Source organism: Amaranthus tricolor, chromosome 14, assembly GCF_026212465.1.
Source record: "Amaranthus tricolor cultivar Red isolate AtriRed21 chromosome 14, ASM2621246v1, whole genome shotgun sequence".
NCBI lineage: Eukaryota > Viridiplantae > Streptophyta > Magnoliopsida > Caryophyllales > Amaranthaceae > Amaranthus > Amaranthus tricolor.
In genome coordinates, this window is record NC_080060.1 from 3,642,511 (window position 1) to 3,655,736 (window position 13,226).

The 13,226-nt window shown below is 30.4% G+C and overlaps 1 protein-coding gene across 1 annotated transcript; it reads left to right on the top strand.

The window, feature by feature from the left end:
• Nucleotides 1-6,419: 6,419 nt before the first annotated feature.
• Nucleotides 6,420-9,504, top strand: LOC130799892 (myb-related protein 306-like). Its single transcript, XM_057663169.1, has 3 exons — nt 6,420-6,808; nt 7,687-7,816; nt 8,416-9,504. The coding sequence occupies exons 1-3, from the start codon at nt 6,676-6,678 to the stop codon at nt 9,125-9,127; spliced, it is 975 nt and encodes a 324-aa protein (XP_057519152.1). The 5' UTR covers nt 6,420-6,675; the 3' UTR covers nt 9,128-9,504.
• Nucleotides 9,505-13,226: the final 3,722 nt, after the last annotated feature.

Below are 13,226 nucleotides of genomic sequence, written 5' to 3' on the forward strand. Positions count from 1 at the left end.
CCTCACAATCCCATCAAACATTTTAATTTTAATGCTCCCAATCCCAACAACCTTACATGTGGTGTTGTTTCCCATGGTAACATTTCCCCCATCAACACTTTCAAATGTATGGAAGAAAGTTTTGTTGGGAGTCATGTGGAATGTGCACCCCGAATCAAGAATCCATTCATTATTACCTTTGTACTCATGAGTGGCAACAAGAACATCGCCATCATCACTATCATTCACATAACTAGCATTGGCATTGCTAGTTCCTTCCCTTGCCTCTTCTTCTAGCTTTCTCTTAAGCTTCCAACAATCCTTCTTGATGTGGCCCTTAAGCTTGCAATAGTTACAAGTCTTATTTTTGTTTGGCCTTACGGACTTGGACCTTTCTTTACCCTTGTTTCCACTCCCACTAGTGGAACCTTTCTCTTGTGACCTCCCTCTTACAGTCACTAGCATTGCTTGGTGACTTTTGTGACAATTGTGTATCAATGAGATCCCTTTGAGTCAAGGCATTCTTCACATCATCACTACTCAAATTATCTCTACCATAAAGTAGAGTTTCTCTAAAATTTTTATAAGAAGGGGGTAAAGAACATAAAAGATAAATTGCCAAGTCTTCATCATCAAGCTTAACATCAATGTTTTGTAAATCCATAACAATGGAACAAAACTTATCCAAGTGAGGTTTTAAAGGTTTACCTTCCTCCAAGCGTAAGTCGTAGAGTCTACTCTTCAAAAGTAGCCTATTGGTAACACTCTTGGCCATGTAGAGTGATTCCAATTTCTCCCATATACTCTTGGTTGTTGTTTCTTTAACAACCTCTCTTAGAACTTCATTGGATAAGCATAATTGGATTGCCGATAACGCCTTTGTGTCTATCTCTTCCCGTCTCGATGCGGACATTCCTTCCGGCATCTTCTCTACACCATCAATCGCCTTGTGCACACCATTTTGAATCAAAATGGCTCTCATTTTGACTTGCCATAAGCCAAAGTTTACATTCCTATCAAACTTCTCAATATCGAGCTTCATTGTAGTCATGATTTTCAAGTAATAATTTCTTAAAACACCGCAAAATAACCTTGGCTCTGATACCAATTGAAAACGATCGCCAAATACTTACGATGTTAAGAACAAACAACAATGAGCAAAAATAAGTTTGACAAAGTAACAAACAAGGACACAAAAATTTAAGGAGGTTCACCCAATGATGGCTACGTCCTCCGTGGTGTGTAGTTATGTTTATATTATATCAAATGAATACAAACAACACTTCAATATGAAGAATTACAATTGAGATAGAGATAACAACAATAGGCTATGTGTTTGGCTTAAGGGTTGTGTTTGATGTGTTTTTACATACTTGAAGTGTGGGTATGAGAGCCCTATTTATAGTGCTAGGTACTTGAAGATGAATGGCTCACATAAATACATAGTTAATTTAGGGTAATGAATACTATGAAATAACTCTAAGAACTTGAAAAGGCATTATCTCAAGAGCCACACACATGAGACTCTTCACCTTAATCTTCATTAACACCAATAATTCCCATGAATACTCTTCACCTTATTACACCCTTTTGGATTCCACAACTCAAGAGTCACACACATGAATTCAACCCTTTAATGTGCACTCAAGTCACACATTAGTATACTATCATTTATAATCACATTAGTATACTACCATTCATAACAATAATGTTGTTGAGAAGAGATGTGAAGAAAATAGAAATACAAAGTATAAATTAACTGGATTAAGTACGATTGAAGTTTTAATGAATAAAGCACATACATAATATATAATAGTGTCTTGGAAACTTACCACTCAAACAGATTGCATTTCATTAATAATTCATCAGTACTCGCCATTCTGTATATATGAACAAACTCTCAAGCTCAAAGTTTCATCTTTAATGGAAATCAATAATCAATACTAATGAAATGTGCAAAATAACCGTATTGTTTATAATATTTGTAATATGACCCCACTTAAAAAATTTACAAAATTCACCACTGCCCGCAGCTTTGGACTATGTGGAACTTGTTTCGAATATGTATTTTTGAGTGCGTAGGGATAGATTTAGGAAATAAATAGGTGATGTTATTAATGACCAAAAAAATTACAAGTAAGATGTAAATAATTGCTAATGGTACAGTTTCATCCCTAGCAACATGCGTGGAAGGTGACTACCAGCCAAACCAACTCAATCAAGTTGTTTTTTCCTCATTATTATAGTATCGTTAGATTAATTTAATAATTTTTAAATGTTGTCACTTGTCTATCTGGACTACCCATTGAATCTGCTTATGTGTGTTCGAGTATGTTTGTGCTTAGGGCTGTGTGCAATAGTGAATTTTCATTTTTTATTAAAGGTGTTGTTTTTGGTTTGATTTCGGTTAAGTTAAAGTACATACTATGCCTAAACCCTTTGTGTGCAATGTAAACTAAGCCTAAACCCACACTTAATGCTTCACTTGCTACTTTGCTAGTATGTCTCTTTCTCTCTATTTCTCATCCATGTTAAGATGTATCATGGTTTTAATTTCCTTCATTATCAATAAAAAACTAGACCGAAGGTAAAACATAGCCAATTAGTAAATCTAGTAAATATTAATGTTTTTGTTTGTTTATTATTGCATTTTTATCATCTTAATCAATACTTGCATTAATTTATTTAGTTCATTAGGTGTACCTTTAATCTACAATATTCAAATTTTTAATTTATGATCACTACTTCAACTTTTTTGTTTCTCATTCACAAGATAAAAAAATACTCCATATTTATCATCAATCATTTTTACCATTTGAATTCTTTACACCACATATATTTCATATCAAATTTTAATGCATATATAATAAAAAAGTTTTTCCCGTCATTGCATTATATTTATATATTATAATTTAATCATAATTAACAAACTTATTAAGCTATTTAAAACAAAATTTCAGAAAATTTATTTAAATAAAAAATTTAACTATAAATTCAAAGATTAATCACTAATAAATATGAAAAAATTAAAAATTATAGTTGAATAAAAATAAGGTTAAATTTAGAGAGCATGCCCAAAGAACATTCAAGTAGCAAATCGCACCTTAGAAGTATTATTATGTCAATGTCAATTGGAAATTTAGTTGGTGAAATACATTAATTCATGAATACACACTACCTAGAACGAAACTTGTCAATGTCTTGTCAGACTCCTAATTTAACTAACCTAATGGGAATTTCATTATCAATGAAAGCTTCCAATTAAGTAAGTATAGTCCTATTTATAAAGACAAAAAATTAAAAAAAAATCAAACAACCATTTTGGAGTATTAGTAATTTATTTTAGATAATTTGTTACTTGTTTGAAAATCATAATTTCATTTGGTGATTTAAAATGTGTTAAGATTATCTTTTGACAAAAAAAAAATTCAATCTATTTATACTTTTAAAAGTAGGTAAAATTAAAATATTGAGAATAACTATCCAAACTTTTCATTTATGATTTTGTAATTAAATCTATAATTTGAAATGAATTACTTGTTAACCAGATACAATTCTATTTTATAATCAATGTGTATATTTTTTATATATTTTCATTGTTTGATTTAATTACTACTCCTAATTTTTTTGAGAATGAATTACAATTTTATTTATAACTTGAGATGGTGTCAATTAATCATCTCCAAGTCATATTATCTCGTTACAAATTAATTTCATATGAGATATTCTAATCATCTAACTCAATTTGACAAGGTTATTTTTATGTATGATTTGCTAAAATAGAGTTGGAAAAGACAAATATCTCAATTTGGTTTCCATAAAAATATATTTCTCAAACTAATGTCGCAGCTAATAAAGAGCTATATTTTTTTGGCTTAGAGTCTTCAAACCTCTAGATTTTTTATATTTCCCAAATTAGTGTTTTTATTAAGAGCTATATTTTTTAAAAATTGGAGACTATAAGCCTTTTGTTTTTCTAGAAATACTTAAAAATTCTTATCTCTAAGTCCAAAAATAAATTGATAAAATATAGATAATTACAACTAACAGTAGTCGCGAGAAAATACATTTTTAAATACAGATTCTCCTTCAATGCATTAGCCATTCTTCATTGTTACTTTTAGGGAAATTATCAATGGTACTCTTGAGTTTTGACACTTTATCAATAGTACCCCTAAGTTTTTTTTAATATCAATGGTACCCTAGTACTATTGAGCATTCTACAACCGTGACCTTTTAAAACTTTTCCGTTAAAAATCGTCTAAAACCGTTAACTTTTTTTTTCAATTCAAAACATAAAAGAAAGTTAACGGTTTTGAACGGAAAAAGTTAAAAAAGATTACGGTTGTAAAATGCTTAATAATACAAGGATATCATTAATAATAAGAAAAACTTATAGATACCATTGACAAAGTGTAAAAACTCAGGAATAACATTAATAATTTCCCTTACTTTTAATATCAATGCACTAGCTAGCTTATAGTGGTTAATTGGGGATAAGAAAACCAATTCGAGAAATGTCGATGTAACACTATTTTTTTAAGTCTATAATATTGTGTTTTTGTAATCATTATAAAAAAAAAATGCAATTGCGATATATGAGTTATAATTGATCACTAAACAATTGACTAGTGTGGCTCTCAATTATACTTTGATCTTGTGATAGGAAACAGAAAATATGATATTTATATATGGTGGGGAAGCAACAAGGGTCATACTACCAAAGCTCACACCAAGAAAAGGAGATGAGATTTTAGGTCATAAAACTTATTATAGTTGTGATTTGCGTATTATTAAATGAATTTAAATCTGAATATATATATATATATATATATATATATATATATATATATATATATATATATATATATATATATATATTTGGAATTTAAAACAGATTCAAAAGTTTATTAAAATCAGAATGAAAATACATAAAATTGGATACGAATCAATCGGAGTTAATGCTATCCTTAGCAAAAGACCTTAACATGTGCACTAAAAATTTCTTATATCTAATTGGAGGAAGGAGTTCTGAAATGGTCAACTAGCATATAATAGTTCGATGACTAAGTCACTGAGATAGGACTTGCTCAAGTGAAGGTAGGGTTTTGTTAAGTAAACAACAGTATCTTATTAGTAAAGTACATTAATTAATATATAAATCTCTTTATTGTTCTTAATTATTTTTTTATTTTGAATTATCTCTTATTTTTATAGAATTTTTATTTTTAATAATAATCTATCATCTTTTCAATCTTATAAATACATTTTAATTTTTTTATTTTAAATTCATAATTTATTTTCTCTTTTTATTAATTATCAAATTATCAAATATTAGCATTAAAAAAAGAAATGAATTGAATGCCACGCGGTTCGGTGAGGCTCAAAACAAAGCTGACTTTTTGTAAACGAAAGGAGTAAATGCATTTGCTGTCTCCTTTTGACTCTTGGAAACCCCTGTCCTTCTCTCTCTCTCTCTCTCTCTCTCATGGTCAGCGTCGTAGTCTCTCACACTCTTCCTTCTACATAATATACTCTTATTTTTTATTACTAACTCGTTCACTACCAACAATATTATTACCATTAATTTAAATATCCAAAAAGAAATAACTATCACAAGCTCTTTTCCGATTAAAAATTTTAGATTTAATTCTCGTTTCCTTCTTTTCTTTGAGCATACTATGTTCTAAAAACAAATAAATCAATAAAATACTATTCTATTAGTATTCTCATTTGATTTGTAATATTATAGAGATGCAAATATTTTTTTTAATTGATGACTAAAATAAATAAATAGTATGATGATGATCATTATCCTAGGAGAAAAGGGAGTCAAGTAAGTGTGACATCCCTAACTAGAAAATATGTACAAATCAAATGAGACAAATATACTTACTAATAATTATATTATCTTCGTTCTAGAATATTTGGAATTGACTGTAACATATTATTTGAAAAAGTGTTACTAACAGTTATAAATATAATGAAACAGAGAAGTATAAGTTATTGCTAATGAACACTTTTGAACATTTGTTAATCAAATATAAAACAATTTTAAATAGTAAAATTTTTAACTAATATTTTAAATATTTAATTATATAAACATTAATTATACTCCATTATCTAATATTTCTATAACATTAAATAAATAATTTATCATCAAATAACATTAGTGGTGGATCAAGCGTGTGATGTCACTGAGGTCAGTTGACATCACTTAAATTTAAAACAAAATCAAGTATTATGTATAGATATATCCTAGATGAGTTGCTTAGTGTATTTTCTTTCATATTTATAATTAATGACCAAAAACTATTAAGTGTTTTCTTTTTTTTTTCTTCTGGATCCGATACTGATTAACACTTTGGTGTGAGAACATTGTTAGCTTTTGGCCAGTTGTAATAAATAGTATATAAAATAAGGTTATATATAGACTAAGAGGTAACCTAATGTTGGACCCTTGTCTTTAACCCTTTCTCCTTCTTCCCAAAAACTGATAATTCCTTTAGAAAAAGCATCTTAGTCTTATTCTTTCTCTCTTTAAAGAAAGATAGAAAGAAGCCTAGCTAGTTTGAAAGAGACTAATTAATATTTACACTTAGCTAGCCACCACCATAGCTTATATGCTTGTTTAGATCATTCATAATCTTACCTTATTTTGTACCTTTTAATTTGTATTAAGAAGAAAAAAGAAGAATGGGAAGGCCACCATGTTGTGATAAAATAGGGGTGAAGAAAGGTCCTTGGACTCCTGAAGAAGATATAATTTTAGTCTCTTATATTCAAGAACATGGTCCTGGTAATTGGAGAGCTGTTCCTACTAATACTGGTATTTTTTTTTTCTTTTATCAAAAATTGTTATACGAGAAGGTCTCACTGAGAGATTCGTTTTATATATCTGAGAAAATGGCTTCTTGTTTGAGATCGTCTCATCTAGAAACGATTTGTCACACAAGTAACTTTCTTTTATGTCATTCTCATTCTCATTCTCCTAAACCCTAGGTTTAGGTAATCACTATAAGTCTTGTAGTTTGTTTCATTGTGAAGTAAAGGAAACCTTTGCTATGAGGGGGAGATAATTAATTTTCCTATACGTAGTGATCAGAATCCAATTCTGATTGAGATTTAGTAGAAAAGTCTTTAACAATAGGTCAATCTAACTATGAGAACTGGATATTTTTTATTGGAGTGCATATGTTTGATTTTTACTACTCTATTTTATTAGGTCCTCATCTTTCCTCAGTGTACCTTGCAAGATACGATTAAAACCTTCCACCGACAAAAGGATTAAGAGTTTTAATTTTTCAGTAGATAATGAAAATCGAATTTTGATCTAAAATGGAATGAAAAAAAAAGATTTTTGATTGATTGAAAAAATATTTCGGTGGTACCAAAACTTTTTGTAATTTTGTGAATTTTCTTTCTTTAATACTAATTTTATTCTTAGATTTAAAGATTTAGATTCATGCTATGTGGCTTTGATTGTTCGTGTTTGTAGGTTGGTTTGATCATTAAATTGTGTATTAAATTCTTTCCTTACTGCAGCTGTCATGACCTGCTAAAGTTTTCACTTTTTTTATTACTTTTTTTCATGATCTTCATTAAAAGTTTTTAGGGCAAATTTATTTTATTCATCCTTCAAAAATTAGGTGAAAAAATTAAACTTTAACTCGATGTTTGTTAATTTTGTATTTTTTTTTTGTTCAGGATTACGTAGATGCAGTAAGAGTTGCAGGCTTAGATGGACTAATTATCTTCGTCCTGGTATTAAGAGAGGCAATTTTACTGAGAAAGAGGAAAAAATGATTATCCACCTTCAAGCTCTTTTGGGCAATAGGTAAAATTAATTAATTCCTTACCTTTTTATCTTCTAAATCATTAATTAATTACACTTATCAAGAAATAACATGATTTATAATATTTATTACTCCTTTAAATTTGCATTACAATACCTAAAAGGGTCAATTGTAAAAAATAAATCAAATCAAATTCACTGAAAATAATTTCAATTATTGATTATTTATAAATAATCTTACCTATCTGTATAAGTTGGTTTATTTTTTAACAAATATACTACTGAGCAATACAAAAACCTTAATACAAAAGATTTAGCTCCACTAAATGAATCAATTATAATAATATGATTGGTAACATAAATTCTGAATTTAATTTCTTATTTATTTTGATTTTCTGTGATTTCAAGAAATGTTATTCTTTCCCATCATTCTTAAATTGTGCCCATCTTTGATCTAGTGTTTTTTAACACATAAGATCTGTTACACAAAAAACAAAATTACTACACTAGTAGAAAAAATTGAAATTTTATGCTTTATTTTCCATGTTTTTATGCTGTTTTTCTGTTTTGATGTTGATCATAATTATACAGATACAAATATGAATTTACTTCTTTTGCTTTGTTTTTATTTGATTAAATAGGTGGGCTGCCATAGCATCATATCTCCCACAAAGAACAGACAATGATATAAAGAATTACTGGAATACCCATCTCAAAAAGAAGCTAAAGAAGCTTGAAGAAGGGCAAGATGGTCAAAACACATCTTCCCAAGAAGGGTTTTCTTCAAACTCAACTTCTTCAACCTCTTCTTCTCATAACTCCAATAAAGGACAATGGGAAAGAAGGCTTCAAACTGATATCAATATGGCCAAACAAGCCCTTTGTGAAGCCTTATCAATTGAAAAACCAGATCTTGTACCGGGCCCTAGTCCGGGCCCAAGCCTGAACCCAAACCCGGCCCTATATGCATCAAGTGCAGAAAACATAGCCCGATTGCTAGAAAACTGGATGACCCGAAAGCCCAATTCAAATGGGTCATTTTCTTCAACCCTACAATCAACTCAAAATAATAATAGTAGTAATAAGAAATGGAATTGTTCAGATAATAATGAATTTAAGTCACTATTAAGCTTCAACTCGAATTCGAACTCGAACTCGAACTCAAACTCGTCTATAACCACCACCGACGCCTCGCTGCAGTCAGCGTCGATGGCGGCTGCTGAGGCGGAGGAGCAGAAATTGCCATTGTCTCTCTTAGAGAAATGGTTGTTTGAAGATGGTGTTATTAATCAAGATCAAGTAAACATGATGGATATGTCTTTGGATGCTGAAAATGCTGATGATCTCTTTTAGACGGGTTGATTTTGAAGGTTAAGTGGCTTAATTGTTAGTGTTTTGATTAAGATTAAATTAAGTTAAATATTGCTAATGCAAAAAAATGTGATCAAACAAGTGTAAATTTAAGATAATTATATTATTATTAGTGTAGTTAATAGTTTGCAGTTATGATATCATTATATGATATCTGATAGATATCCGATAGAGTATATAATATGTCATGAGATTTCAACCATTAAAATAAATTTTGGTTGAGATGATTTTATGAGATAATATCTACTCTATGAATAACCATGCATGATCAACAACAAAATGTAATATACAAATATAAAATGATGTCTATTATGTCTTTTGAGATAAAAATAAGAGTATTTAATGTAATGTTTCTTCTAGCTAGTAGTTACCTTAGCTTATGTTGTGTATTAATTATTATTATGAATTTCCTAATTTATTAGGGTAATTTTGGAATTGACAAGTATCAAACATTAACGTCATACAAAACACTCTTCTTTTCCACCCCTTTACCAAAAAACCAAATGAAAGCATTAACATCTTAGGTATGACAGATTGTTCTCATTAAAGTAATTTTGATTGTTTTGTTAATATTAATAAATATAGGTAGTTTCTTGAGACACTTTCTCTTTAAGAGACGTATTTTAAGCCCAATTCATTGAAGATTTACTGTATATTTACCGTATTCTTAACACCTACTTACACTATCCTTAATGCTTACTTATCGTATTTTTAATGTCTACTTTCAAAATCTTAAATGTATATTTACATTATTCTTAATGCCTACTTATAATGTTTTTAAAAATATATAATGGGTTGACTCAATCAGAGATGGTCTCTCAAAGAAATCTTCTCTTACAAGAATTTGTGTAATAAATAAATGATATTCAATGTTGTGTTTTTTATTTTGAATTAAATTCCAAGTAAGTTCAAGATAAAAGATCATTAGCTACAAAACTTGTAAATTGAATTAAGGGAAAATGTTTTTCTACCTTTTTTTTTCTCATAGATTAGATATCATTTGGATGATCATTTATATTGAAAAATATTTTTAACCTTTACCGTTTATTTAGTTGTTGATATTAAAGAATAAAAATGTTAAAGAGTTTATTGCTATATCATAAAATGTTTTATGTTATTCATTGAAGAAATTTCTCTTAATTTTCCTCGAGTTGAGACTTTTTAGGCGTTCTCTTCTTTATGGATATGAATTGCCGGTGTCCTTCGCTTTTCAAACCCTGCTTATGGTTTTCGATGGGCGTGATACATTAGACATAATGATGTTGATAAAGTGTTTTATGCATGTAATTCTCCAAGTAATAAAATTTTTACTCCTAAACATGTTTTTTTTCTAGAAATAATGTGTCATTTGTTTTAAATTTCTAATTTAACATCACTTTAAGCAATTTATTCAATGTTTGTTACGGTGTACATGCAATATTATGGTTTTAACTAAATGTTTTAAGGGGATAATTAAAGTTTTAGAATATGTTATATATAACATACTTGGACACTTTAACCATGAGCTTATAATTTTATTTGCGTTGGTTCATTTATATGATATCAGAAGTCAATATGACAGAATAGTTATTATGGCCGGGTTGAATCTTATAAATCCTTTATTTCAAGTGGAATATATTTGACATGTTTGAATTTCATTCACCATACATTTTAAATGAAATATTTAATGAATTTGAATCTCATTCACTACTCATTTCAAATAGAATATTGACCGGATATGAATTCCATCTATCCTTCATTTCAAATGGACTATTTTGCATCATGTATGACTTATATGAGAAGGACAAATATTACATATACACGTCTAGTCGAAAAGAAATCTAGATTTAATTGCACCATAAGATGATGTGATAAAATAAATAACATATTATGAAGCTTTAACACAACTATGTTGTTTGGGTTGCTAGTCATAGTTTGGGGTGGGTTCCAATGATTTTTTTTCTTTTTTGGGGTTTTTTTATATGTCGCAAGGTTATATTTTTTTATCTAATTCAATGTTTTTGTTTCTTTTTCTTGATATAAATTATACTTAAAAAAAAAAACATATTATGAAGTTTAAGTTTAACCTTAATTTAAGAAAATTTATACATAGGTCAATAAGTGGATACGAGTAGTAATGTAAGACAATGCATATAGGTAGAGCTGAATGAATAAGGAGACTCAAGAGACTTGCCTTATTTATGGAAAGAATTATTAAAGCATCTTGGGACTTTGGCCTGGATATTAGCCGGACTATCTTGTGAGAAACGAGGTAATTAAGGGAATAAACCAATTTACGGGTTTGAATTTCTGTGTTTATTTATTTATTCCAATATACATTGTATCATATTTATACAAGAAAAGCTTCCTAAAAAAATGAGAATATACAGAATATTTTGTGCCCTAAATATGTATGGAATATTGGAGAAATATTCTGGTTGCCTTGACAGATTTATTCTTTTCCTCAAATAGATTATTCTAACACTCCCCCTCAAGTTGGGTCGTAGGATCACCAACACCCAACTTGTGTAAAACATTCTCGAAAGACTGGGTTGCTACTGCTTTAGTGAGGATATCTGCCAACTGATCCTCTGAGCGAACATGAGGTAGTTTAATGGTTTCATTTTCCAACTTTTCCTTTATGAAGTGTCTGTCGATTTCAACATGTTTCGTACGATCATGTTGTACCGGGTTCTCTGAGATGTTGATGGCGGCCTGATTATCACAATACAACACGCTGCTCTTTATGGGCATAAAGCCAAGCTCAGTAAGGAGTCTTCTTAACCATAAGATTTCAGTAACTCCTTTGGCAATTCCCCGGAATTCAGCTTCAGCACTCGATAAGGCGACAACCTTTTGTTTCTTACTCCTCCATGTCACGAGATTTCCACCTACTAGAGTGAAATAACCCGATGTTGATCTCCTATCATCTCTGTCCCCTGCCCAATCTGCATCAGTGTAAGCAACTACATCAAGGTGACCGTTCTTCTGGTATAGAACCCCTCTTCCTGAAGTTCCTTTCAAATATCTCAAGATCCTAATTACTGCTTCCATATGTCGTATCTGAGGTCGGTGCATGGCTCGACTCACAACTCCAACTGCGTAAGCTATGTCAGGCCTTGTATGGGCTAGGTATATCAGTTTCCCTACTAGTTTCTGGTATTGCGCACAGTTTGTCGGTTCCCCATCTTCAAGAATTTGTAAACCATGATTGATCATTATTGGAGTTTCAATAGGCTTACAATCTAACATACCTGCTTCAGCTAGTAGATCCAGCACATACTTCCTTTGGGATATAAAGATGCCCCTGTTAGACCTTAGGACTTCAATCCCCAGAAAATACTTGAGCCTTCCTAGATCTTTCATTTCGAATTCTTTGAACAGCTTGTCTTTTAAGACCTTTATTTCGTCTGTGTCGTCCCCTGTAATGATCATGTCATCCACATAGATGATAAGGCAAGTTATCTTACTTCCATTCTTTTTCAGAAACAGTGTATGATCGGAGTTACTCTGTTTATACCCAAATTGTTTCATTGCTGAAGTGAATCTGCCAAACCATGCTCGGGGTGATTGTTTTAGCCCATATAGAGCTTTCCGTAATCTACACCCTTCATTTCTCCCAAAGTCTCCTGAAAATCCTGGGGGAGCCTGCATATATACTTCTTCTTTTAATTCTCCATGTAGAAAGGCGTTTTTTACATCGAATTGGTGAAGAGGCCAATCAAGATTCGCTGCTATGGAGAATAAAACCCTTATAGTATCCAGCTTAGCAACCGGAGAGAAGGTCTCTGAATAATCAACTCCATATGTCTGTGTATACCCTTTCGCCACGAGTCTAGCTTTGTACCTTTCGATGGATCCATCTGCCTTATATTTCACTGTGTACACCCATTTGCATCCCACTATCTTTTTTCCTTTCGGTAGGGTGCATTTTTCCCATGTTTTATTTTTTTGTAGAGCATCAATCTCTTCTTCCATAGCTTTCCTCCATTTAACATCCTGCATAGCTTTATCACTACTTTGTGGAAGTTCAGTTGCATAGATAGCGGCTTTGAATGCTAAAGCACTCTGTGACATGTTATCCTCCACAACTGGCTCGATC

Bases quoted from the DNA above. Each gene is read 5' to 3' on its own strand.
- LOC130799892 (XM_057663169.1), top strand. From the start codon at position 6,676: ATGGGAAGGCCACCATGTTGTGATAAAATAGGGGTGAAGAAAGGTCCT. The intron at 6,809-7,686 runs GTATTTTTTTTT...TTTTTTGTTCAG, and splicing joins AGCTGTTCCTACTAATACTG to GATTACGTAGATGCAGTAAG. The intron at 7,817-8,415 runs GTAAAATTAATT...TTGATTAAATAG, and splicing joins CAAGCTCTTTTGGGCAATAG to GTGGGCTGCCATAGCATCAT.